Raw genomic sequence first — 26,186 nt, forward strand, 5'->3', positions numbered from 1 at the left:
CCCCGTGATGGGAAGCACCCAGAAATGTCAGAATAAGAATGTTCCATGGTATTTCTAAGTGCAAATGAAGTTTTGGCTGTAAATGTAACACTTACCAGGTCAAAGTCTGTGCATAGATCAAATCTAAAACATTTCGTCCGATATCAAATTCTGGCAGCCCCAGGCTCACACAGACTGTAGTTCCAATAATTCTGAGGAAAAAAAACCACAAACCCACAGCACAATTGCATCTGCTAAACGATAGAACCCTTTGTAGAAATCTCTACAAATGACCTCCTGAATACACGCATCAATGATGTGGGGCTGCATTAACCACGTCATGCAAAACAGCCACAGCTTGTTGATTAGAGAGCACATCAAAAATAAAACAGAATTTGGCAAAAGCAGATTCCCATAACCCATAGCAAGGTTGAAATAAGACCTAGGATATTTTTCATGCAACTGCCCCCCCAAAAAAGAAAAAAAAAAGATTTGTAACTATATCAGAAAAGTATGCTTACGCTTAAAACAGTTGAAAAGGCAAGTTGCCTCAGTACAAAACTGTAACAGCTTTTCAGTTCCTGAGTCCTGAGAATTTTCAGCCTTAATCAAAAAAATGAATCTTGTAGACTGATACTCTTAATATATCCTAAAGTATATCGTACTTCAAACTAACTGAGGTTGCAGGTAGCTGAGACATAGACAGGTAAGCAAGTACTCAGAGGATTCCTAGTGAGGACCAACAATCCCTTTTTATCACCTCCTTTTTCCTGAGCTGGGGAGATTCAGTTTCTGCTTGTTGTAGCAAGAACAATAAAGATTTTGGTAACTATCCCATTTTGCCTTCAATACAGGTCTTGGTACCACCTTATCAGCTGCATCATCAACAGTGTTTCAGGGCTGGGCTTTCAGGGGGTTACTCTGAATACATACAAATAAATAGGAGCAATTGTACTTTTAATCTTTCACAGCTTTAAGTCTGGTGCTTTTGCACAGCTTAGTGGAGGACATTCATCACAGCTGACACTGCAGTTTTGGTACTGTGACCTTTTGCTGGGAGGTGGTTTCCTACCTGAACAGAATGAGAACAGAAGGAGGATTAAAGTACACTGGCAAAAGCTGTGGAGAAAAAGTCTTCAAGGGCTTCTCAATGTTTTTTTTGTGTTGATTTAACATAAAGTTAACAAAATCCTACCTTGTAAACCACTCTTGCTCACATCATGTGCAAAGGGCAAACAATGGATCTCCTACACAAGTATGGCCAGGAACCCTAAATGTTCTGTAGAGCTGCCAAGCACTTAAATACTCTACTACCTTAAGTCATAAATAGTGTTTGGCAATACGAAGGTACACACAGCAGATGTCAGAAGTAACTGACTTTTTGCTTACACACTTAGCTGTATTCACATTCAGTTGAAAATAGTTTCTCCTTACCATGCTGCAGACCTCTACACTTGAGAATCATATTACATCCTTAATAAGACTGATTAAAATAAGATTTTAAACTTGTGTGCATTCAGTAAAGTGACGAAACTAAGAGGAAAAAAATTACAGGGGGACATACCAAGGAAAGCCAGCAGTGTTCCTGTGCATATGCAGAAAAGCAAGGTTTTCTGCTTGAGACACCTGGTCCTTTGCCATCCCATTCAGGAGATCCATGGGAGTACAATGTGGCTTCCTCCCTGCCTGTATTTCCATCTCCAAAGGAAAAAAGGACACATTGGGAGAGTAGAACGGTACACCCTCTGACCTCCTCCTAAGAAGGAGCTGCAATATACACGAGGCATGTACCCAGAAACTATGCCTGGTAGAGACAACCAAGGAAGCTTCAGTGGTGCCACAGCCATGCTTCTGTTGGACTTCTTTTCTCACACTGGAATAAAGGACTATGTCTTTGGTTAATTAATAAAAACAGAATTAGAAAAGTAGTACTCACCTTCGTAAAAACTCTCCAAAGAAAGAGCCAAGCAAACAAAACATGAAGTCAACTACAACAAGGCGATAGATATCTTGGCCAACCAGAGTTTCCCAGCACTTTAAGTAGAAGGGAAAAAAAAAAAAAAAAAGCACATTTAAAAGTAAAAAATCATGCGATTCTAACATTGTTCCCAAATGCCTGGGCATCTGAAACTTGGGCTACGGATGAAAGATTTGCTAGCAGCCTGACTAATCATAGTTGACCTCTCATTGAGCAATGCTGCAAACCAGCTGAGACCTGAGTTGGGTGATTCATTTTTTCCTACAGTTCATTTCTCTCGAGATGCTAATAAAAAAATGTTAGGGTTGCAAATTCAGCTTTCCAAGACACTTCATGTACTTCTCTCTGCCAAAGCAAGCCTCTTATCAAAGTGGTTCCTAAGCTGGCATTGTAAGTCAAAGATTTGTATTTTTGAAACTTTACCTGTGACTCTGATGCAGCCACAATGTTAAGCCAGTAGTAGCACAGTATTCCAACAATTGATATTTTCAGGATGATATTTCTAAAAAAAAAAATTTAACAGTAACTGCATTGACAGCTGGTCCATAAGCTTACTGGAGGGAATGTCGGTGGGATGACCGTTGGTTACACTTTATTACCTCCTCTTACAACAATAGCATTGCAGAGTGCCAGGACTAACAGGAGCTCTCCCTGGAGCTTAGGTGCAGCATTATTCTATTGTCCTGGCAGAAGGGGCATGACAACCTTGGCACAAGCCTCTGCTCAACAAGCTGATGGTTGGATGTGTGGGCACCACAGGGAAGGAAGGTCTGAGGGCCACCAGGGGTTACATGGTGTTAATTCCAGGCATCTGTATTTAAGTAAGACCTCCTCACCCCTCTCTCAACTTCCCTTCCTTTCCCTGGGGGGCCAACAGCCCAGGGGCTATCTAGTGAAACTACTAACAAAACCAAGCCCAGTGTTACAGTCTGCCTAACTGGGAGGGAAACCATATGCCATCTTCAGGCAGAAATGGAACACTCCAGAGGGCTCACAGAAGACAAACAAAACATGGAGGGAAAAGTGTACAGAAGCCTTTGGAGCAGATGAACTCTCCTCCATAGCTCCCTACTGCCCACCACACCACCTAGACACAGCTTGCTGTCAAAAAGAGTCAGACAACTTCAGGCAAAAAGCACTAAGAGGTGATAGCAACAAATACCTGGTAATAGTGACATATATCTGGTGCCCGGGAGTCTGAAATCTCTCCAGGTGTCCAAGCCATGAGTAGAAGAACGGGATGAATGCATTGAGGAGAGATGTGGCAACAGGTAGCACCAACATGGCAGCTTGGCTCTCCAGGTCATTTTTATGCTCTTTCACAAACAGCTTAGAGAGAAAAAATAAACAAACAAAACCCAAACCAAAACAAAACCCCAACCAAACCACCCCAGCTTACAGCCTTAACCAAAATGCTGCCTCAAGTTGTGTCAACAGGGAAGACACCTGGCACACCTCCCTGTATGTTCTCAGGTTAGAGACTATCATGTTTTATAGGCCCATGCCCAGCAGCACAGCAACCCTCTCCCCTTCCCCCGCATTACATGGGACAAGGGTGGGAGCCCCAGCTTAAGTTTAGCAGCTCATAGGCAAAGGAGAGGCAGGCCTTGCTGAGGCTTCTTCTTGTTGTTTCTTTCAAGGTCACCAGCTGCACTGCACCTAAGCTAGCCATAAGTCCAGGCGAGCAGCTGCTGGGGTGAGGGTGGAGATTTGCTCAGATGCCTCAGGTCCTACACTCTAGCCATAGTCCCCAGTGGTGCAAACCTTTGCAAATCAGCTTTTTAGGTACAGCAGAATTTGTGTTTGCATTGGCAGAAACAACAGCTGTGCTTCCCTACAGTTCTAGTAGTGAACAGACCACTGCTTGCACTCAGTGTAAGATACCCATGTGGAAAAAAACATCTCCAAAACCAGAGTGCAAAATCTGTCCTTACCTTGAGGTTATTAATGGAGAGAAAGTAAACACCAGCACAAGCAGCTACTGCTGTTCCCAGGGAAGCAACCCAAGAAACAAGATGAATAACAATACGAACAACTCTCTCTGTTAGAGAAAAATTTAGAACTTCTCGGTTTACGTCAGCTAAGTCCTCCTGCAAGGAAACAATTCCTAATGAAGAATTCCTTAGTGAACAGCATAAAGCAACACTTCTTTCAAGTAACTAGTTGAGAGACTGAATGAACTATTATTTCTCTAGAAGATGGGCAGAGTAATATCCTGGGAACATTTACTGGACAACTTTGTGTTCCTATCCTAAAAGTCTTTTCTCTTGATGGTCACACTGTATTTCACAGATAATATTACAAGCCTGCCTTTTGTTTACTAAATGGTTAAATCGCAGGAAGGAAAAACAGCAGAAATATTCTGTTTGGCAAATATTTAATAGTCACAGAGATTCATTCAGTAGAACAGAAGCATACAAATATTTATATGTAGCTTAAAGAGAAAAGAAAAACAAGTAGCTAAGCCAACTCCAAGAGTTCAAACCAAATGAAACTTAACAGTCAGGAAGATTTAAGTCTATTAGGAACAGGACTAGCATGCTTGAGTCACTCTGCCAGAGACTTGTATGTGCATACACAAATTTGGATGCATAAGTCAGTCTCTGGCAGAGTGACTCATGCAAGCTGGTTTTGTACCTTTCTACCTTTTTGTACTTCTTGTGTTTTGTACCTTTATTTGTGTGCCGAGATTCTTTTGTGTCAGCTTCACAGCTTTTTCATTGGTTATATTGAAGTCCCAAGTGCAGAGAAGTTTACTAGCATTTCCAGAGCGTGTATGAGGGTTAGTGAAGTTCCTGGAGAAGGATTTTGCCATGCTGCAGTGAAAATTAAATTTGTGAGATGTGCAATGGGGAAATACATCAAGTCTGTACAGCAGGACAAGAAGGGAGTTTTGTCAAGTTTTTCTATCCCAACCCAAGGCTACTGGACCTATGTCAGAGCATGTCACATAAGACAACATGGAAAATAAACTTTAGTGTAAGAAACAACTCTCACATTTCCTTCTCCTAGTTGTTTCTGACAATCTTTACCTCTGGAAGGCCACATCAATACCAGAAGATATTAAGAGCAACAGCTTACAAAAGGCAAATCATGATATTCATTGGTTTGAACTGGGATTCTCTGCATGTCCTTTACTATTTTGCAGTTATTGTTCATTTGTTTAATAAAGGTTTGATTTCTGGAGACTGTCTTTTGAGCAGAAACTTCTACTTAAACTCTAGACCTGGAAATAAAGACTTAAAGAAACATACTTGGGTAATTACTACTGCCAACCATTGACAGGGTCAGTTTTTTTGTTGTTGTTTTGGTTGTTTGGTTTGTTTTTGGTTTTTTTCCTTAATATAAGTGAAATAAGAATATATAGTTAGTTTACCTGAACAACAAGGTGAGAAAACAGATGACAAAATATATTCCAACACTGAAAATATAGGCCAGCTGCATGTTGTAAGATGAACCATTCTCTATTTTACTGATTGTAGCATTGGTGTAAAAGCCATAGTAGAGTACTGTTTGTTGAAAATAACCCTGAAAAGATATGGACATCATTCAGAATGTTTGCTATCACCTGCATATGGTGGGAAGTATCAACATCTGAAACCCAATTAGTGGAAGTGGGAGCTGTCCCATCCCCTACTGTGAAATCACAGGTGTGATTAAATTTCTAAATATCAGGCCTTTTGTTTTCCTTCTATCAGCTAAAATCTTCCATAGTTTTGAGAGCTTCTAGAGATATATAAATGACTTGTATTTTTCTTAAGGTTCATGTGGCATGGTCATGAGCATTCAACACCTTTGCAGGATTTGGTCTTTTCTGAAAATTCCTAAAGAGGGAAAAGCTTAATTGCTTCTTCCTTAGGAGCAAGGTTCTGTACTGACAAATTGTATCAACTATGAAGGAAGCAGGAAGGAAGCACATGACATTCAACACTAGAGTTACTACACTATAGCTGAACTCCTGCAATACTGACTGTAGTTTGCAAAGTTAAACAGCATTACTACAAAACACAGCACTTTACAAGCAATTTTAGAAGGAAAAGGCTGACACCCTTCCTCCTTAAAAAGATCTGTTCTCAACTAAGCATTAGTAAGAGCAGAGTCTTGTTTATTAACTAGAGAAATCCTTTAACAACAATAAAATTGGCAGATTTTTTACAGCAAAGAAGGAAAAAAAAGAGTAAGTCATCTTCTCAGATCACTTAGTTGATGAATACTAGTAGAGTTAAAGCAGCGCAAAAATATTCCTTTAAAAACAGCCTGGGACTTTATTCCCTGAATGTAAAGATCTCCACACAATGAAAAGATCCTCCTGTTTCCAGACCCCACTGAGTTCAGCAGGTTGCCACAAAGGATCTGCATGTTCCTTGGTAGAATAAAGCTTTGGAGATAAGCAAAATTCACAGGATCACGTATGGAAATCTGCACTGTATTTTCAGAGGAAAATTAGCATGGGAAAAATGTTCTGCTGAAGACTATTGTAGCTATCTCTGGAAGGCCTGGCTTCCTTTGTGTCTCTTCCATTGCTTTCTGAAACAGTGGTGAAAGTCTTGAAATAGTGCCAAACACAGCAATCATTTGCAGTGAGACAAATGCATCAGAATGAGTTCCATTCATCTCACCCTGAGTCAATGTTTGTTGTAGCTTCTTTTTCAAATATCTACTAAATATTGTTTCTAGTTACGTAAAATTCTAACTCCACCTCTTAATAAGTAATACTAACTTTTTCACATCATGAGTTTTTAAAGTAGATCTGTTGCACACAGCACTAATACAAATCTGTTATTACATACTTACAGCTCCAGTCAACAGCTCCAGACCCATGAATGAAAGGTTATTTGGTTCTGCAGCAACAAACTGAGGGATTGTGATGAAACTGAAGTTTATGAGGAATGAGAAGATGTTGAAAATTAGCAGCCACTTCAAGAAAAGAAAATAAGAAAGAACACTTGTTCCAAACTTGGCACCAATGATCTTCAGAGTCTTGTGCCATAACTGCAGTAGGTGAAAATATTCTGACAAGCTATTTCCAAATCGCCGAAATGACTGAAGTGCAAAAGAGGAGAGAAGAATCTCAGCAAGCAGTCTTAAACAGGACTCAAATTCACATAATAAAGCCTCACATTTTTTACAGTTCCGTTTTGATGATAAGAACAGATTTCCCCCACTACATGCACCAGAAGATGTTTAACTGGTGTTCCTAAGTGCTACCATAATGCAAGCATTATTAATGAATACTGCAGCAATTAATTGGCTCTTTGGTAAGTAACAAAGCAAGATACCAGATACCTCTGGAGACAGTGATAACATTGCAGCTAAAGTGCTTTACTGTATTGTGACTGACAGAAGTTTCTGACACTTACCACTACTGTTCCCTGCAGACACTCTGTACAGCAGGAAAGTTGAGTACTGTGGTGCTTTGATTTTTTTGTTATTTGTTTAAGAACTTTATTCCTGTGGAAGAACAGGGCAGGGGTGATAAGCATTATAGTATGGGTTGTAACTAAAATAAGAAGCTGAAGAAGCTGCTACAAACAGAGTTTCACACATGTGCACATGAACAGAGTTAATAAAACATGGAGATGTTCTGCTGGGTTTTTTTCTATTAGCTGATACCATGGCTCCTGTACATGCTATGACAGCATGTTCTAACCCCTCCACTAATTCACTCTGGGAACAAAATTTAAATATATTCTGTGAAGAGACAAAAGGATGGTTGAGACTATGTGGTCTCTTCTCTATTTTCAATGGCCAACATCCAAGTTTCCTTTGAAAAGAAATCACAAGTCATCATTCACAATCAAATCTCAAGGCCTTGATATTCTGTTTTATATTACCATGAGAGATTCTTCTCACCCAGAGAAAGGACAATGAACCATCTTTAAATTATTTTCCCTTGCAAGACGTTAACTTTTTAAAAGTGCACTAAAAAGTACTTTCAAAGTGACAAACTAAAGCTGAGCAGATGGCAAACACCCATATTTGATAGCTAGATATTGAAAGTATAGTGTTTGTAAGACTAAACAGATAAACTTTTATTTTTACCTGATCTCTCTCTTTTTTTTCATGGTCTCTGGCATCTTCTGGATTGCTTTAATCCTTTCACTGGCAGACATACTTGCAAGATTTCCAACTAACTCTTCCTCTGCATAAAACCCATGAAAAATTCAAATTTTGGGATAATGATACAGTAATTCTTACACAAAATCTAAAACGGATATAACAACGTTCCCCATTTTCACTGCTACCAAGGTGTGGCAAGTTCTGAGACTTAATAATACTCCTCAGAATATCATCAGCTCCATCGGTACTCTAATACAGATCTAAGTAAGTAGCACAATGCTGAATGTTAAAAATTAAATATCACTTGTCTGATGCTTGTTTAACGTTAATACAAAGAGCTGCAATATACAGGAAAACAAAATACTGACAAACTCCAAGATTCTGGTCTATTGCTTGATCACTGTTTGATAGTTACATTTCTATGATGCTACATATTGACTTGAAAGCTAAACTTTCGTTTTATTTATTCTATAATTTTAGTTGATGCTAATGCCCAAACTTAGCACTATCTATGAAATACACAGAACGGTATTACTTGACAATCAGGCTGTTTTCGCGTGGTTAGAATTTGATGCTTCCAGACACAGTGGCTGAAAACAATCCATTAGCTGCTCAAACAAATTCTAATAGAGTTTAGCTTTTCTTTCTAAAATTTAACACATATTCACACTCCACTGTGCTTCATTTATCACGGGATTTTAGTGTGCTAGTAGAGTATAAAAGATTAATCACTAGTGTTAACACAAAACCAAGCTGTTGCCATAACCACAGAAAGACTGTACATGCAATTCTGGTAATAAACCAAGAACCATATCAACCACACCATCCTTGTGCGGGATGCTATTTAATATTGAACCCCTTATCTAAACTCCTACCTTCTTTGCACACTGGATCTGTTTCAAACAGGCTGGAAGAAGTCATGAAGATGTCATCAGGTGGTCTTCTGTTGCGTCTCTGAATAAAGCTATCTAAATAACATGCACTGTTTAGTAAGTACCTACATGCAAACATATACTCCCCCACTCACTTTGTTCCTGGTCATGCTTGACGACTGTATACGCTTTTTCAGATACATGCTGGAAAAGAGGTACTGCGCCCAGCCTTCAGCCATCATGGAAAACTGTGTCATGTATCTCACTCATAAATGCATGCATTGATTATTCAAGACCTTCTTCCTAGAAGACAGGTCCTTTGTTTAAAAATCCTTCCACCGACTTCAGAAGGATTGTTTTAGAATCACACTCAATCACACTGAATAAGTTTTATGTACCAGATTTCCATTTCCCTGGGGCCAAAATGCAACTGTTCTCTCAACCTTCTTTCATCCAATTATTCAAACACCAGTGACTATATTCCTTAAATGCACCCACCTTCCAGCTATGAAGCAGACGGGTTTAGCCACAGCTTTCCTTGCCCCACCTTCCCAGTAAGCTAATGGCCAATCTGTGCAATGTTACATCCCTCTTTTGAGCTTGACCCTCTGGTGTGGAAGGCCCCAACTGACTGATGTGCCTGTTAGTTAATGCACATGGTGCAGGCTCCTTCACCATATTTACTGTTTAGATCTAATGATTCCCTGATGTTAATGTAATTTCTACTTTGAGCCAACTTCCTTTGTAGCAATTAAAAAGAATCAGAAAAACGTCTTGTGCAGGTACTTCTTGAACATTCAGCACCCAGACATTTATCCTGTAGTTGATTGTGTTGGAAACTTTAATAACTTCCCATCAGGTATTAAAAGCCATGCATGATAGTTAATGTTTGGAAATGTCCTATTTCTATGGTCACTCATGGAGTGAAGCTTTTCCAGGTACCAATAAAACCATTGCTTTTTAATACGAATACAGGATTTTGCCAAATCAGATCTTAACATAAAGACCATGTTCTTAAAGATGAAAAAGAGAAAAAAAAAACAAGAATCGCTCACTTTGGGGGCACAGAGAGATGGTTTTTTCAATGCATCTAGGTAACAATTCCAGAAAAGAACTCTTAATTACATTCCAGAAGCAGCAGAGAAGAACTGAACTGATTGTAACAGAAAAATTACATTATATGGGAAGAACAGTTCTGACCCAGAACATGAACAATAAACTACTATGCTAGCCTAAAACGGAACCCAGATTATACTATTCCAGATGCCCTGTATTTTAATGAATATAAATCTCTAATTTCTATTATAGTCTAGAATTTACATGGAGCCAACAGAGTGAAAAATTCAATAAAGACAGTCTCAAAAATGCAACCTATCCTCCCCTTATTTCCTCCTACAATGAGCCTCTTCAGATAACTTTGTAAGTTTATTTTATGTTGACCCACATATAGGGAGTTTGCGTTAAAATGGGTAGGCATTATATCTTTCATTGCTCAAGAAACAAAGATTGTCACCTTCAGAAAGGTATTGAAAAATTCAGCTACAACAATGTAGGATAGTAAAAGAGAGTTTATGCTTTATGATTCTTTTATTATGGTAAGATCTTCATACCTGAACCAGAAGGCTTTTAAATATTTATTATTTTATGGGGGCCAAGACTGACATGTAATATTCTGATGTACCACAATCCTTATGTCTTACCTTCTGATACATTGGAAATTCTGCGGGTATAGGGGCGATCCAGCAGATGGAAGGTAGAAGGTGGGCTATATGCCAGTTCTGCCTCAGGCTCAAAGAAAAGAGTATCTGTTGAAGGGAATCAGAATTATACAGAAAGTTGTATACTGCTATGGATTATTTACTAACACAGAATATAAGCCCTATTGACCAAATACAGCTCTACTGCAAACACAGCAATATTTCCCATTAACAAAACTCCTATATCTCACTTCAACATACATCCTAGTAATCACTGACTTATGCAGTCCATACAAGTCAGTATTTACTGATCTGTTAATACAACAGACAGTCCATGGATCTGTTAATATAACATCTGAACTACTAGGAAAAAAAGCAAAAAAAACCCACTGCCACCACATACAAATATATAGAGAGTTGAGCTTTCCAGAGCTGCAGGACTCCCTCAGGACAGAGTAAGCCATTATTTGTTCCAGTGTTTCTGTAAGCTGTTCATATGAGAAATTACATACCCATGGAATTTCCATACAGACTTCTGCTTAGGACATTAACTCCCGGTAAACCTTCACTGTATTCAGAGCTATGTCTCATGGAGGCCATTGGTATGGCCAGAGGGTAGTTCTGTCCTCTTCCACCATGTTCTCCACGGAAACCATGCAGTGAAGCATCATAAGGGGTTTGGCGAGAGAACAAATTCTTTTGAGGACTCCTCCTGTGTGAGCAACAAAAAGGAAAACCCTGAGTGCCACAAAAACTCTCCATAGATATCCTTAATAAATGGCTACCTATTATCATCATATTTGAGTACATTATAAAACAAACTCTGATACTGCAAGGTATTTTGTATTCAGAACTCCAACATCATAATTCTGATTTGATCATCAACTGAATTAGAAAGACTAAAACTTTTCTCTCACCTGAAGTTTGGTTGGACTCTACCCAAACAGGAATAACTGCTTGGAAAACGAGGATGTCCATGGTTATAGCACATTGTGAAAATTACTGGAACTAAAAAACTATCTATGACATTATGTCATAAATCCTAAAATACATTTAACTGATAAATTCATCTAACATGTAAAAAGTAAATATGCCATTTCTCTTGAATGCCACCTTCCTGTTAACAGCTTTCAAAATTTGTGTCTGAGAATGCAAGCATAAAGGAGGGATTAAAATAATTCCACAAATCAAAACTCTGGAGAAAAACTTTCTCCTGCATATAATTAGAGAATTTAATTTCTTATGGCACAGTCACAACAGCAAAATTAAATAAACTCACCTTCTATCAATTTCCAGCGTCTCTGAGAAGTGGTAGTCTGGATTTTCAAAGGCTTCATTGTAATAAGACATGACAAGTCCTTGGTTTGAGGGATGAAATCGTCCTTATTTTTGTCTCTACTGCTTCATTACTATGTTCATGGAAGACTGATTACAGACATAATTACAAAACAGATGCAGGTACATACAAAAAGAAAAGAATGGAATGTCACTTTAACATCTTAGTTACAAGATTTTGCCACCCTGCTAACAAATAACATGAAACTATATAAATTGGAAATGGTTCTAACTTTGTGCTAATTACCATTGGGAAATCAGGGTCCACCACAAGTCACAGGTAAAACAGGAACTAATATTTCTGTATAGCAAGTTCTCTACAAAACTAAGGAACTGGAGTGCCACATGAAGTCCTCCCCAACACTGACAATGAAGCCAGGTTTTAGAAGCATGTCAAAACATTAAGAAAAAGAAAATAAGTTCTGTCTTTCCTCCTCATACAGGAAAAAACAAATACACAAATTTTCTCCAAGTACTACTTTTCCAAAACCAAAGAGGAGGTGAGGTCTGCCTACTTCCTTACTAGCTGTGGCATCTCTAAGCCTTAGTTCTGAACAAGGGACCCACTGGACCACTGCTATGTACAGAGCTGACATTATTTAGAGACCCCCTCTTAATGAGGGCTCTTCTAATGATATAATGTCTCGATCCTGTAAATAGGTTTGGGCTTAGCTTTATTTCTCACAGAGTGCTCCATTTTAGTCTTAAGCAAACCAAATGTGGTCAGAGTTTAATGAACTGAAGTCCAGGTAAGTCAGTGAAAAGAGAACCTTATATTAGAAAAACAGAATCAAAATTAAACAGGTAGTTCTTGCACTTAATCAAAGGTCAAACTCAAAATTAAAAAAGGAAGCAATTTTTAGCATTTGTTCTTAAAGGCACCATGCCAAGTTTGATCTGCTGCCAAGCTATTCATCAACAGGGAAGGAAAAAAATAAACAATAAAGGACACATCTGGCAAAAGCCATCAGACCTTGCTTTCAACTCAGCTCCACTCCCAGAAAAGCAGAGCTGAATCTCATTTAACGGTACAGTCTCAACCAACTTTTCTGTCTGCAGTGGTTTTTCTTTGCAATTTCTACTGCAGTAAAGATAGTATCACATGAAGAAAAGCATCTTCAAAATGGATAATTGAACAGTGTCTAGTTTCTGAAGGCTTGTCAAAATCTTCTCGTTTTGCCAAAAGAAGGTCTTAAATTACTATTGTGTCATTTACACACCTAAAGATCTTGGAAGACAGTCTAAAATCTTGCAGTATGACATACAGTTGTAAAACACTGCCCAGGTTTTGCACATTGGCCTGCAAAGAGATTTGCATATAAACACAGGTGGTTGACTGAATTCAAAGTCCTACATTTTAATCAGAACATTGCCTACGCTTTCATTATAGCATGATGAAGCATGTTATAGAATCATAGAATCATTTAGGTTGGAAAAGACCTTCAAGATCATCGAGTCCAACCATCATCCATGCCCACTAAACCATGTTCTGGAGTACCTTGTCTATGTGCTTTTTGAATACCTCCAGGGATGGTGACTCAACCACTTCCCCGGGCAGCCTGTTCCAATGTCTGACAACCCTTTCAGTAAAGAAATTTTTCCTAATATCCAACCTAAACCTCCCCTGCTGCAACTTGAGGCCATTTCCTCTCGTCCTATCTCCAGCCACCAGACAGAAGAGACCAGCACCCACCTCACTACAACCTCCTTTCAGGTAGGTGTAGAGAGCGGTAAGGTCGCCCCTCAGCCTCCTCTTCTCCAGACTAGACAACCCCAGTTCCCTCAGCCGCTCCTCATAAGACTTGTGCTCCAGGCCCCTCACCAACTCGGTTGCCCTTCTCTGGACACGCTCCAGCCCCTCAATGTCTTTCCTGTGGTGAGGGGCCCAAAACTGAACCCAGGACTTGAGGTGCGGCCTCACCAGTGCCCAGTACAGGGGAACGACCACCTCCCTGCTCCTGCTGGCCACACTATTTCTGATACAGGCCAGGATGCCGTTGGCCTTCTTGGCCACCTGGGCACACTGCTGGCTCATATTCAGGTGGCTGTCGACCAGCACCCCCAGGTCTTTCTCTGCCGGGCAGCCTTCCACCACTCTTCCCCAGGCCTGTAGCGCTGTGTGGGGTTGTTGTGACCCAAGTGCAGGACCCGGCACTTGGCCTTGTTGAACCTCATACAATTGGCCTCAGCCCATCGATCCAGCCTGTCCAGATCCCTCTGTAGAGCCTTCCTGCCCTCGAGCAGATCAACCCTCCCTCCCAACTTGGGGTTGTCTGCAAACTTGCTGAGGGTGCACTCGATCCCCTCATCCAAATCACTGATAAAGATATTAAAGAGAACTGTCCCCAATACAGAGCTCTGGGGAACACCACTTGTGACCTGCCGCCAACTGGATTTAACTCCATTCACCACAACCCTCTGGGCTCGTCCATCCAGCCAGTTTTTCACCCAGCAAAGAGTACACTTGTCCAAGCCATGAGACACCAGCTTCTCAAGGAGTATGCCATGAGAGACAGGGTCAAAGGCCCTGCTGAAGTCCAAGTAGACAACATCCACAGCCTTTCCCTCATCCACTAGGCAGGTCAGCTGGTCACAGGAGGAGATCAGGTTGGTCAAGCAGGACCTGCCTTTCGTGAACCCATGCTGGCTGGGCCTGATCCCCTGGTTGTCCTGCACATGCCATGTGACCGCACTCAAGATGAACCATTCCATAATATTCCCCCGTACTGAGGTTAAGCTTACGAGGCCCACATCTTCAGCAACCATACCATAAAAAAGCATACCAGGCAATTTGAATATACGGTGCATCACCCATCCTTTCTGTAAATAGTGGAATGTGATTATTGCCACAAGAAACTATAAACATAGTCCCCCCTAGGTGAAACTTGTGTTTTTTTCAGGCAACAATTTCATACCTACAGAGACAAAGTGAAATTCTCATGTATTCAGAAAAGTAATTAGCAGAGCCTCCTCTCCTTATCTTCAAAGAAATCCAATAAACACCCGAGGAATCGAAGGCTCTTACATAAAAGTCATGGGAAGTTTAAACCTCCTGAGAGGTATGCTGTCTTTGACAGGATCCACTTAGCTCTTGATGATCTTTTGAGAACTAGCTTAGAATATATATGAAGTTTTATACAAACGCTTCAGGAATTAGTACATTCTGCCCTTATACTCCATTAAAAAGCATGGAAACAATTCTTGAAAAAGATAATCATGGTCTTCTGCAGAGTTGTTTGGAAAACTAAATTTCCCCCTATAAAAGTGTTTTACATTTCAAACTGTAATGAAAAGCTAAAAAGGAAAAGATTAGTTTCTCAGGGGAAGAAAATTCTTAGACGATTCTCTTTGAAGAGTGTGCAAAATGACATTTTTCTATTTTTTTAACTGGTTTCCCAGGAACCCATCTCACTTGGACTCAGCCATCCAGAAAGCTGGGAAGCCTGCCAGCAAGGCAGCTGGAAAGCTGAGCACTGATCTAAAGAGCTCGTCAACTTGCCTGGTCTTCATTCAAACTGTAGAGAGAATGGCTATTTTGAATGGCAATGTATGGGTTGTGTAGAACCAGCATTACCCAGAAAAAAGCTAGTAGGAAGCATCAACCAGCTCTATCAACCAACTTGCTGAAGCACAACCAAGCCAAAAGAAACAGATCAGCCTGGCTAAAAAAATACATCCATCACTTCTTCCTCTTACTCATTTTAAAGACCTCCAGGCATATCCATAAATGCTTGCTAAGACACTCAAATATGCCCAGGACAGACTGTCTACTGGTTGCATCATTATTCACTTTATTTCCTTTGAGTCTTAAGATGTGCTTTATGCCAGGATTTCCATGAAAATCCACAGGGACATTTACAGTCTAACACTGAACCCAGGATCTGAAGCCACTGTTTTTTCTCCACTCCCAAAGTTTTAACGATTTTAAATAAATTCCCCATGTACACTGAGGCAAACTCAAATCTTTGCATTTCATTCCTGAAAAAACTAGAGATTTTCCTCTGCGGCCTGAAAGCATAAGATCCCAAACATTGAGGCATTTGGAGTGAGCAAGAACATTAACATGGATAACCCATATGTTTCTTGACTGAGGCTGTAGTCACTCAAAGATTACTATGCTACCTGGTACCTAAATGCTGTAGGGTGGGATGGAGGTGTCTATGACCATACATGCTCAGGGTGTACCGGTGGCATGCCAATCCATCCACTTGCTCCATCCCAAGCCCAAAGATCATGAGAAACTCTTCTTATCAAATCAGATGCCTACATTATAGGTTTGGTTTGGGGTTTGATGGATTGGCAGTTTGTAAATTTCTGACCAGTCATAGTTCATTGGAAAGAACTCGAAGCAGGTAATGCTTAAGCTAAACCACCTCTTTCTTCTTTTTGACCTATGATGGGATGCAGTAAACCATAGCTCCAAGAAAAGCTATGACATTCAGACTTAGCTTTCCCTCTAAAAAGTTATTTTCCAGAAGAAAAAAAAAATACAGCTGGAGAACAGAGGTAATTTGTGAAAGAAAGATAGAAAGCAGGAGCTTGACAAATCTTCCCTTTGCAGAGTGGTGTCCATTTGTTGGCTGACATTTTGGATTTCGGCAAGCAACTAGACACATCTTGTGTTCCTCCTCTGGAGGACAGAAGGCCTTAAGATCAGCAGGTTTAAAAATCATCGATAGGTAAGTAAGTTACAGGATAGGTGGAGAGTGGGTGCTTTCCGCTTAAATCATTCAACATGCACTGTAGCGATATAGAACAGGAAACTCCAAACAGTGTAGACTCAAGCTTCTGGATCATTTCCCAGAAAAATAACTGCCTTCACGTCACAGACCAACAGCCTTGACAAAATATTCCAGGTTAGTTTCATCCATTCCTGTACAGGTAATTCTCTGCTATAGCCACTAATCCTCATTTAGAATATAAATCAAACAAACATGAATGTCTTGCTAAAATAGCACTTTGTCCTGGTATCAAGTTTCAGGAAAGCCACTGAGACCTTCAAGTCCTTTACCGTAATTCCTCAGTAAAAAGGATTACATAAAGTAAATTCTACTTACACAAATCTTGAAGAGCAATGGAAACAGTAAGTTCCATTACATCCTAGTTGACTTATTAGTGTTGAATGAAGGGAACAGAACTCATGGAAGAACTGGTTCAGAAGGCTGAATGTGCTCTATTTCCATAAAAATCTTTTAGTTTTGTAGGGTACGACCAGACAGGGCTTCACTGTTACCTAAGTTATTTTTATTCATGAATCCCTGTCCTGTTTAACGTGTTCCACACATCTTGATACTGAAAAAATCAGATTGATTTCTGGAAGCCAAAAATGACTTTGACAGACAGACCAGAGTTAAAACTAGATAACATGTTGCATCAGCAACCAGGTTCCAGTACTGACCACTACTCTTCCACTGTCTCAATTCCAACAGTTTCAACACTGCTGCAACAAACCAGGAAATCCTCTCAGAAAATCTAAAGAGCCTGTGAACTGATGCTAATCAAACACTACACTCAAGAAAACTTGATCTTTAATTGACATATTAGCAATCAAATAAGCGTGAATCATACACGGAAGTGAAAGTCACTTACCTTTTATGCATATTGCCAAAGTACCCAGTCTGCACTGACAAATGCCACCTCTTACCGGCCTTCCACTGTGTTTTTACTGATGTCAGCAGAGTCAATTACAGGAGCCAACCTCAACTTTGTTATTTTAGACCTTCAATCAATTTCAGCAATGTAAATTGTCCCTCTGCTACAAAAGATCTTCCCAGTGAAAGATGACATGTGCTAGCACTAAAGACTCATCTGCTTACTACTGCATAGGCAAAGGACAGACAACCAAATTGGGAAGGGAAAGGAGAGAGTGACAGCATCCCCATTACGGTCGCAATGCTGCTGCCTCTCCCAATAGCTTCTTGGGTCTCGAGCTCACAAAGGAAGGTAATTCCTAGTCCCATAGTGCAATGCTACCTACCAGAATTCAGATCCCATCTTCCCTGTCCCCCCAGCCCTTCTTGGTGAGAGTGGGGTGCAGAGCTGCAGGCAGGCAGGCTGGCAGCAGCAGGCAGAATAGTGTCTGTCTGACATGGGGGAACATCCTACTGTCAGACTATCTCTGCCCTCGGCTGGCTGCTCCCATTGCCTGCAGCTACTGCCTCAGCATCACAAACTCTGCTCCTTACCTGCTCTTTATCCATTTTTTGCATCTATTCGTTTGCCTTGTCCTTTCCATTTAACATTCCTCTTGTAATATGCCCCCCTGCCCCCCCCAGTAAGACTACAATATTTTCATCCTGTTCACTTTGTTTTAAAGTTAAATCCCTTCTATCACCTGTGGCTGCTTAAATACAGCTTTTGGAGAAGGACTGCCAACCACTTTGTGTTTGCAGTGTCTCAAGCAGGATTCTACTTCTTCACCTGAGTTTAGACACCTTCATTATAAACACGCTCCTGAAACATTAAAAAAATCGTTACAACATACAGTTAAATTTTAGTGTCCAGTAAAGTGTCATAAAGATGTGGTGCACACTTCAGAGTTTTTGCTTAATGGCAGTGGATGAAAGTTCAGATACTTCATTAATTCTATGAAATTCATAGTATCCTCCCTAATCTACCACACAAACCCCCGCTTCTCCACCCAAAAGGCCCCAAAGGACCACAATTCTTATGGACTGAAGTACATATCACAGTGATTTTGCATTATCTAATCCTTTCCCCAGAGACCCCTTTGAGAGCAAGTCTTTTCGTTTGCTGCTTTGTTGCTTTTATTTTCTTAACTCTGACCACAAGTTGCAAACTTAATCCACTGAGAAAATTACGAGCACTGGTAAAGAGGAACAATCCCGGGTATATAACTACTAAAATTAAAAATAGGGAACTGAAGAGTAAGAACAGTACACCTGGCAGAGAGAGGAAACATTAACAAGAATAAGAAACTGTGAACAAAACTCTGCAGTATTTCTTTAACACTTAAGAGACATTACCTCGCTCATAGTCTGACCATTATGGGGAAAAAAAATCATACCAGTGCAAGTCAGTCTTGTGACTAAATTTCCAAACTGCAGACTATCACATTCTTTGTATGTAGCAGGACTAAATCTTGCTTTGCAAAACAAGTTTTTTAAGTCTGTCTATTAACCAACATTACCAGCTCCTTGTATTTGAACGAAATGACTGGTTACAGAAAAAAAGGAAGCAGTTTTTGAGTACCTGTTTGGAATTAGTTTTCTGCTTTCAGTGGAAAGGCAGCCTACCACACCAAATCTATTAAAGGCATGAGATACTGTTTACTAGAACAGTTCAAACGTTTTGCCTTAAAAGAAAGCTTTGTTTATTCTGTACTTGCAATGGATACCTATCCAGTTTAAATGCAACCTTCAAATTATACTTTAATGAGTAGTATCAGTTACAGGAGTCTCATTCACAAGTTCAGTTGGAAAAGCTTATGAAAACTACATATATAGTCATTTAGATAATAAACAAGATTTTAAAGAAACATGATGTTGTTGAACTAAAAAAAGGGCATTGTTCTGTTTGTAATTTCTAGCTTAACTTCCTGTTAGGATATTGTCATGTCATCACTATTTGCACAAGCAGCATTTAAGATGACCCTGAGGGAAAACAAAACCTATTCACAATATTCTGGCAAATCATCTAAGAAGCTAGAAAATGGCTGGGAAGAACCAGTCAGAAGAAAAGAGAACCAGTTTCATCACAGGTTTCTCCTAACTCTTCAAAATCCTTATATGCAGTTTTCAAATTGTTGGACAAATAATTTCACATAAACTAAATACCTTTTTTTCAGACAAAATGCACCTACATTAAAATGCAGTGTAACATGTTAGTACGTTAGGGTTCTATTCTACAATGAACATAAAGAAGCTATAGACTATACAAGTCACAATTAGAGGTTATTTCACAAAAATGTGAACGGGGACACTGCCATAGAGTGCTAGCTCCTGTTATGTCAGCTCCTACAGCCATACCACACCACCTCACCACTCTACTGCTTTCATGGCAAGAATAAAAGTCCTCCCGACAAGCTTACTCTGCGGGGCGGGGGGGGAAGAAACTGAAATAAATTGCTTTGGGTGGAGTATGGACATACCAGCCCGGAACAGGCGCCATTTCAACTACACTGCTTAGCACAGGCAGCCTGCTGGTATCCTTATTCTGTGCCAGGGCTGTGTCGCATGGGCAGGGACTGACACATCACACTATCACACCTTGAACATGGCTCTACAACTACTGACCAGCTGCTTCTGCTACACAGAGCAGGATCAGGGTGCTGTCAGTCCCAGGACTCGCAGAGATGACTGTAGTGATGCTAGGTCAGTGGAAGCAGAAGATAGCACAGCTCCCATGCAGTACCATGGACTGCTTGCACGTTTGCTTAACTAATGGAGCGTTACTAAGGGACAGAGACTTAGCAATAAAATCTTGGATGTAAAGATTTGGCTTTTGGATGTATATTTAATCTTTGCATAGAAACGTTTCAACCTTTGTAGGTTAGGGCATAAAGGAAAAAAAAGCAATGCTGCGAACGGAGAAAAAGAGAGTAGTATTTAAATAGTAAGCCTGCTTGTTTTGAGGGAATGACAAAATGATTGACCACAAAGAGCATGAATACTTAAACCTGGGATTTTTCCCACCTATTTAATACAAAAGTACTTCTGGCTTCCCGTCACCTATTCTAACACACAAAACTCACAGCCTCCTACTTGGAAAATGCCGCGCCACACTCATTCACTAGCTAGCAGACTCAACACGCAAGCTACACCAAAGCAAAAGCAAACGTCACACTGCAAGCTAGCGATCCCAGCAAGGCTGGTGCAACATCTCACAGACTGAAGTGTGGCACACCGGCTAAATACATCAGGGAAGAACGCTGCTGTTAATCCCCCATGGGACCAACCCTTCCAGCTGAAGACAGCGGAAGCTCCTATGTGACTAACGGGGCGATAAAGCTGTGAGGTGCTCTGCAGCAGGGCTGATACCAAGGTCAGGGCGGTGCTCCGTGTGGCTACCTGCCTCTCAGATAGCAGAAGCCGAGTAGATGCCTGAGCACGCACGCAGTCCAGCCGCAACAGTTCTATCACGCTAAATTAACAGCCAGCATTAGTAAACTGCAGTCGCCCGTCAGACAGGGAGTTCGGGTGACTCCTCCACCTCCCAGCCCCGCCGGCGGAGAGCTGGAGCAGACCCTGCTCGGACCCCCGCAAGCTCCGGCCCCCGGCGACCCCGGCCCTACCAACCGCTGCCGCGACCGCAGAGCCGCAGCGGCGAGGGGCCCCAAGCCCCGGAGACGCCCGGCCCCGGCTCCAGCTCCGGCCCCGGCCCCTTACCTGCCCACCTGCCGGGAGAGGGCTGCTTGGCTCCGGCTCGCCCGCGCCAGCTGCCTCGGCGTCCGCCGTGGACGGCCCGGGAACCGGCACCCGTTGGCCCGGGGGCGGCTCCTCCCGGTGCCCCGATCCCGCCTCCGGCCCTGATAGCCGCGGGGTGCCGCCGCGGCCGCCCGCTTCGGTTCCCTTTCCCCCGAACGGGCTGTGCGAGGAACTGCATTCCCCCTGGAAAGGGGGAGCGGTAGTCCTGCTCTCGCAGCTCAGAAAGAGAAAGGAAAACAACAAAGAGAAGTCCATTTCGTGGTACCTGCTAGAGAACACGTTGCTTTATTTCTATTTCATCTCCAGGATACTCAGTTGCCTTCCATGAATTTAAACATGCTTTGCTTTTGACCTGAATCGCAATACCACCACAATAAAAGGACAAAGAGAAATACTTTTCAGACACAGGATGTGTTACCTTTATCCCCGTTGACCTGGTTTTGGCTGGTATAGAGTTAATTTTCTTTCTAGTAGCTAGTATAGTGCTATGTTTTGGATTTAGCATGAGAAGAATGTTGATAACACACTGATGTTTTCAGTTGTTGCTAAGTAGTGTTTAGATTAAGTCAAGGATTTTTCAGCTTCTCATGCCCCGCTAGCAAGAAGGCTGGAGGGGCACAAGAAGTTGGGAGGGGACACAGCCAGGACAGCCAAGCCAAAGTGGTATTCCATACCATGTGATGTCATGCCCAGTATATAAACCAGGGGGATTTGGCTGGGGGACAAATTGCTGCTCAGGAACTAACTGGGCATCGGTCAGCAAGTGCTGAGCAATTGCACTGTGCAACACTTGTTTTGTATATGCCAATTCTTTTATTATTATTATTATTGTTATTATTTTCTTCCTTTCTGTTCTATTAAACTGTGCTTAAGTCAACCCACAAGTTTTACTTTTTTTTCCCCAATTCTTCCCCCCATCCCACTGGGTGGGGAGGAAGTGAGTAAGCAGCTGCATGGTACTTAGTTGCTGGCTGGGGTTAAACCACAACACCTGGATTAATCATTCGTAGAGCAGAGATAAAGAACAATCTTGACCTCACATATTTTTATTTGTATTACAGGAAGGTTTATCTAGGGGTGAAGAAAATAGTTCATGTTAATACAGGCAATAATTAGCAGGTCCTGGATGGGGAATTTAATACCAGCTCTGTCTTCCTGTACTCTGTAGGGACCAGAAGGAACCTCTTCTCCTTCAGTGGACACAGAGAGAGTGATTTTTCTTGTCTTCCTCTCAAGAAGACATGGGCAAAACTATGGACTGGATAAAGCTACAGCTGAGCACCAGGCAGGGTGTGATACGAAAAAGCCAGTGAAGCGCTGGGGTGGTGCCTCTTGCAGGAATTTCTGTCCCAAAGCAGCTCAGCAGGGATGCCTCCATTACTTCAACTACTCTGTAGCAGCTGGATCTTGCCAGCTGGACGCAGTGTTACCCCAGCACACCCACCACACAATAGTCACTGCCTGGCTGGAGCCCAGTATCCTTCCCGAAGGCTAATGCTGTCCTGTGAACAGAGGAGCATCCTCAGACTGAATGTGGGGCTCAACAGCCACCACCAGGACAGGCACAGGTGAAAAGAGAAACAGGATAAGGACAACAACACTGGTTCTGCTGTCCCAGACCTGTGCTCTGCCCATTACATTTTTTTTCCTTTTTGCTAATACTGTGCAGAATTATAGAACCCCAGCCACTTTTGTGTTAATACAGCTTGTAACATCTATCTGGGCATATTTTTATGTCCCCAGAAAAACACTCATCTTAAAACTTCCAGCAACTATTCCTAAGTAACTTCTCTGGTCAGCAAGATTAAAAAAACCCAAACAAACGAAAAATACCCGTTAACCTCTGGATTAAAGGGACCCTCACTAGCCAGTGGGGAATTGGTAACAAATCAATTTGCTCCGTGTTCAGAAGCTGAGCTGTTGTAATAGCCAAGGATCACTTTTACCAAATGGTTAGTGTTTTTCCAGTTCCTAAATTGGGTAAAACACATCTACCCTGTACTAGACACATTCAACATAGACTTAAGTGAAGTATTCTAATACTACTTTAAGGTTACGTTTTGCCCAAAGCAACATTCCTGGCATGACTGCAGAGGACTTGTCTGCAGATCTCTTGTACTGATCCAGGAGCTGCCTGCATGCTGCACAGGCCACAGGGCAAAGCACAGGGGTAGTCGAACACAAGATCCCCCCCCAAATTAAAACACTCAGAACTTCCCATAATGTTTAGAAGCATTTTGGGGCTGTGGCATTGTGAAGAGAAACGATAATAAAAGAGTCCTGGAAACACATGGTGTTACCAAGTGTGACAGACAGATCTCGAGCATCAAGGGAAACGGTATACAGCAGTGGCATCCATGCTCAGCACAGACTGAAAACTGCTGCTTTTGTGAATAAGGTATATTGGACAAATAATGCACGAGGGGGACCTACTGCACTTCCTGCATGTGACTGTTGGGCTATGGCAGAATCATCCGTTCTCTCCTCCTCAGCATGCCTGTCTTCCTGTTTTCCCACCTGGGATTGCTGCAATCCACAAAACTCACTGAAACATTTCCAAGCGTCTAAAAAGCTTTCTCAACTAAAAAAAAAAGAGAGAATAAAGAATGTTCTCACAAAATTCCTGGGGAAGTCAATCTTGTTTCAATTCCTCCAGTCTCTATTTAAATTTGTTCTCACGGGGTCATTAACCCAATACTTTTCTAGCACACGGAGTCATTAACCCAATACTTTTCTAGCACATGGAGTATCAGAAAGAGTCTAATTAATCAGCAAGTATATTACTTACCTTTCTTCTTTGTATTCTTAGTGGTAAGAAAAGGAACACAAATAAAAAGTATAACTGACACCCCAGATGACACCCCCAGGGAAGACTTACATCGTAAGTGTTGCTATTTAAGGCAGAACTGGCACCGCTCTATGTTCACAGCCAAACACAAAGACAGCCCACGCTTGGTTGGCTTCAAGGGACTAATAAAAGTGGCTCTGGTGGTGCAATCCACATTCATATCTGGCATATGAATCGCACACTCAGCATGAATGCTAAACAATAGCGAAAGATTTTTCAGGAACGCTACCAAGGGCTTTCAATTTCCATCTCCTGAATTTTCAGGAATGATCAACTGGAAGTTGTTCACACAAAGCCCATGAAATGTGACCCTCGACCAAGGAACCAAAATCACCCGTGTAAACGGGCTTCACTGAGGTGTTCAGCTCTGTTACAAACAAGCTGAACCTGCATGCCCTCAAGCTGAAGCACAGCCCAGCCTCTCTGGAGGGCAGCAGTCAGTCACGCAGTGTCAGCCTTTGCTATACAAAAAATCCCACGTGGGAAAAATAATCCTGGAGATCTGTGAAAAGGACAAGGGAAAAAAGCAATAGGCTTGAATCCCTGCCCTCTTGTACTAGCCTCCAGAGCGACTTATTGAAGGATGAGGGCAAGTTATAGCTTATTCTCATGGAAAAATAGCTAAAAAACATATTATATTCTAGACCAATCTACCAGCATGAAGGCAAGAACACCTATGAAACAGTTTGGGGTTTTTTTTGTTTGTTTGTTTCTGTTTTTTTTTTAAAGTAGTTCAGTGCAATAAGGAAGTTCCTGTGCTTTAATTCCATGTGTCTGTATTTCACAATTCCGCTTAAGATATATCTCTCTCCTCTGCCAGTAATACATCAACTTACTGATCATAAACATGTACAAATTACTTTGAGAACTTACATTTTTATCAATAACATTTTATGGTTTTATTATGAAAACTGATTATCCACATAGATTCTTATTGGTAATAAAGCAATTTGAAAATCATATACCTGAGCTGATGACACACAGGTGAGAGAAGAAACATGCTCATTTATGTCTGATTCACCACCCTGAAACCTAATGATGACTTATTTTTAAAGGTACTGCAGAAAGCAGATGAGGAACGTTCAGAAAAATCTGGGAGACAGTAAGAAAGGCTAGAAACGCCTTCCCCCCCCACCCCCATGTAACACTGTGGAAACTACCGGAGGTTTCATTTTCTTTTTCATCACACATGCTGTTATTGTCACACTAAAGGCAAGAATTATTCCAAGAAATAAGTCTCTCAGGGATGCTTACTACAACTTAACACAAAACCCACCCTCACACTCAGATGGAAAAAGAGATCCAAGCATCTACTGACTTTGTTTGCTCCAGTTCATACTCAGTTTTCACACTTGAGGGAAAAGCCGTGTTGTTTCCACTGCAGCCCATGTCACTGGATCTGGTCACTCAGAACAAGCTATGGAGTTTGGGCACGCGGCCTAACGGGAGTTGACCAACCATCAGAGTTTGCAAGAAGTTTTTACAGCACCCAACACCAGCATGGACATTTAAGATGAACAGAAGACGTCGAAACAAAACCTGTTTCTAAGCCAAAGGTCGGTGGGAGACGCCCGGCAGTCAGAACACCCCACAGCCCTGCACGCGGGGTGCTTGGGCCCTACCTCACGCTAACGGAGACGGTGGTCCGCCAGCAGCGTCCACATCCCGCTGTGCTTCTTCACGGTATTTTTAAAGCCGGCCCTGACCGAGAGGAATAAAAAGGCTCCGATGTCGCAGAACGCGAACCCCTTACTTTAGGCCCACAAGTCTGAGGGTACAAGGCGATGCTACGTGAGGGAGGGGGGCCACGACCGAAGACAGGGCCCCGGCTGCGGGAGGCAGCGGGCCCAGCCCGCCTCAGCCCCTCCCCTCCCCTCACACCGGCTCCCGCGGAGCGGGACACGCCGCACGCCCCGCCAGGGCGCCCCTGAGGGGCGAGGGCGGCGGCGGGCGCCTCCTGCGGGCCAGGCGCCCCGGGGAGGGCGGCCCCAGCGGGGAGCCTCGCCCCCGGCTCTCCGGCGGCCGCCGCCC

The 26,186-nt window shown here is 41.9% G+C and overlaps 1 protein-coding gene across 4 annotated transcripts in view; it reads right to left on the minus strand.

The window, feature by feature from the left end:
* Positions 1-25,994, minus strand: part of TMC5 (transmembrane channel like 5) — a 33,966-nt gene extending 7,972 nt beyond the window's left edge. Inside the window, exons 1-16 of one of the 4 annotated variants that reach the window (XM_075058648.1) lie at positions 25,778-25,994; positions 13,142-13,221; positions 11,866-12,011; positions 11,099-11,298; positions 10,590-10,694; positions 8,893-8,985; positions 8,000-8,099; positions 7,318-7,408; positions 6,752-7,000; positions 5,334-5,485; positions 4,629-4,773; positions 3,892-4,047; positions 3,120-3,286; positions 2,381-2,459; positions 1,916-2,013; positions 96-191 (exon numbers count right to left, since the gene is read on the minus strand). In XM_075058648.1, the coding sequence (XP_074914749.1) occupies positions 96-191; positions 1,916-2,013; positions 2,381-2,459; positions 3,120-3,286; positions 3,892-4,047; positions 4,629-4,773; positions 5,334-5,485; positions 6,752-7,000; positions 7,318-7,408; positions 8,000-8,099; positions 8,893-8,985; positions 10,590-10,694; positions 11,099-11,298; positions 11,866-11,936 (1,802 nt within the window). In that variant the 5' untranslated portion in view covers positions 11,937-12,011; positions 13,142-13,221; positions 25,778-25,994. Of the gene's footprint in view, positions 1-95; positions 192-1,915; positions 2,014-2,380; positions 2,460-3,119; positions 3,287-3,891; positions 4,048-4,628; positions 4,774-5,333; positions 5,486-6,751; positions 7,001-7,317; positions 7,409-7,999; positions 8,100-8,892; positions 8,986-10,589; positions 10,695-11,098; positions 11,299-11,865; positions 12,012-13,141; positions 13,222-21,268; positions 21,533-25,777 lie in introns of those variants that run through there. The other 3 variants (XM_075058647.1, XM_075058649.1, XM_075058646.1) reach the window with 3 other exon arrangements.
* Positions 25,995-26,186: the final 192 nt, after the last annotated feature.

The sequence above is a fragment of the Buteo buteo genome, chromosome 27 (assembly GCF_964188355.1).
Source record: "Buteo buteo chromosome 27, bButBut1.hap1.1, whole genome shotgun sequence".
Lineage (NCBI taxonomy): Eukaryota > Metazoa > Chordata > Aves > Accipitriformes > Accipitridae > Buteo > Buteo buteo.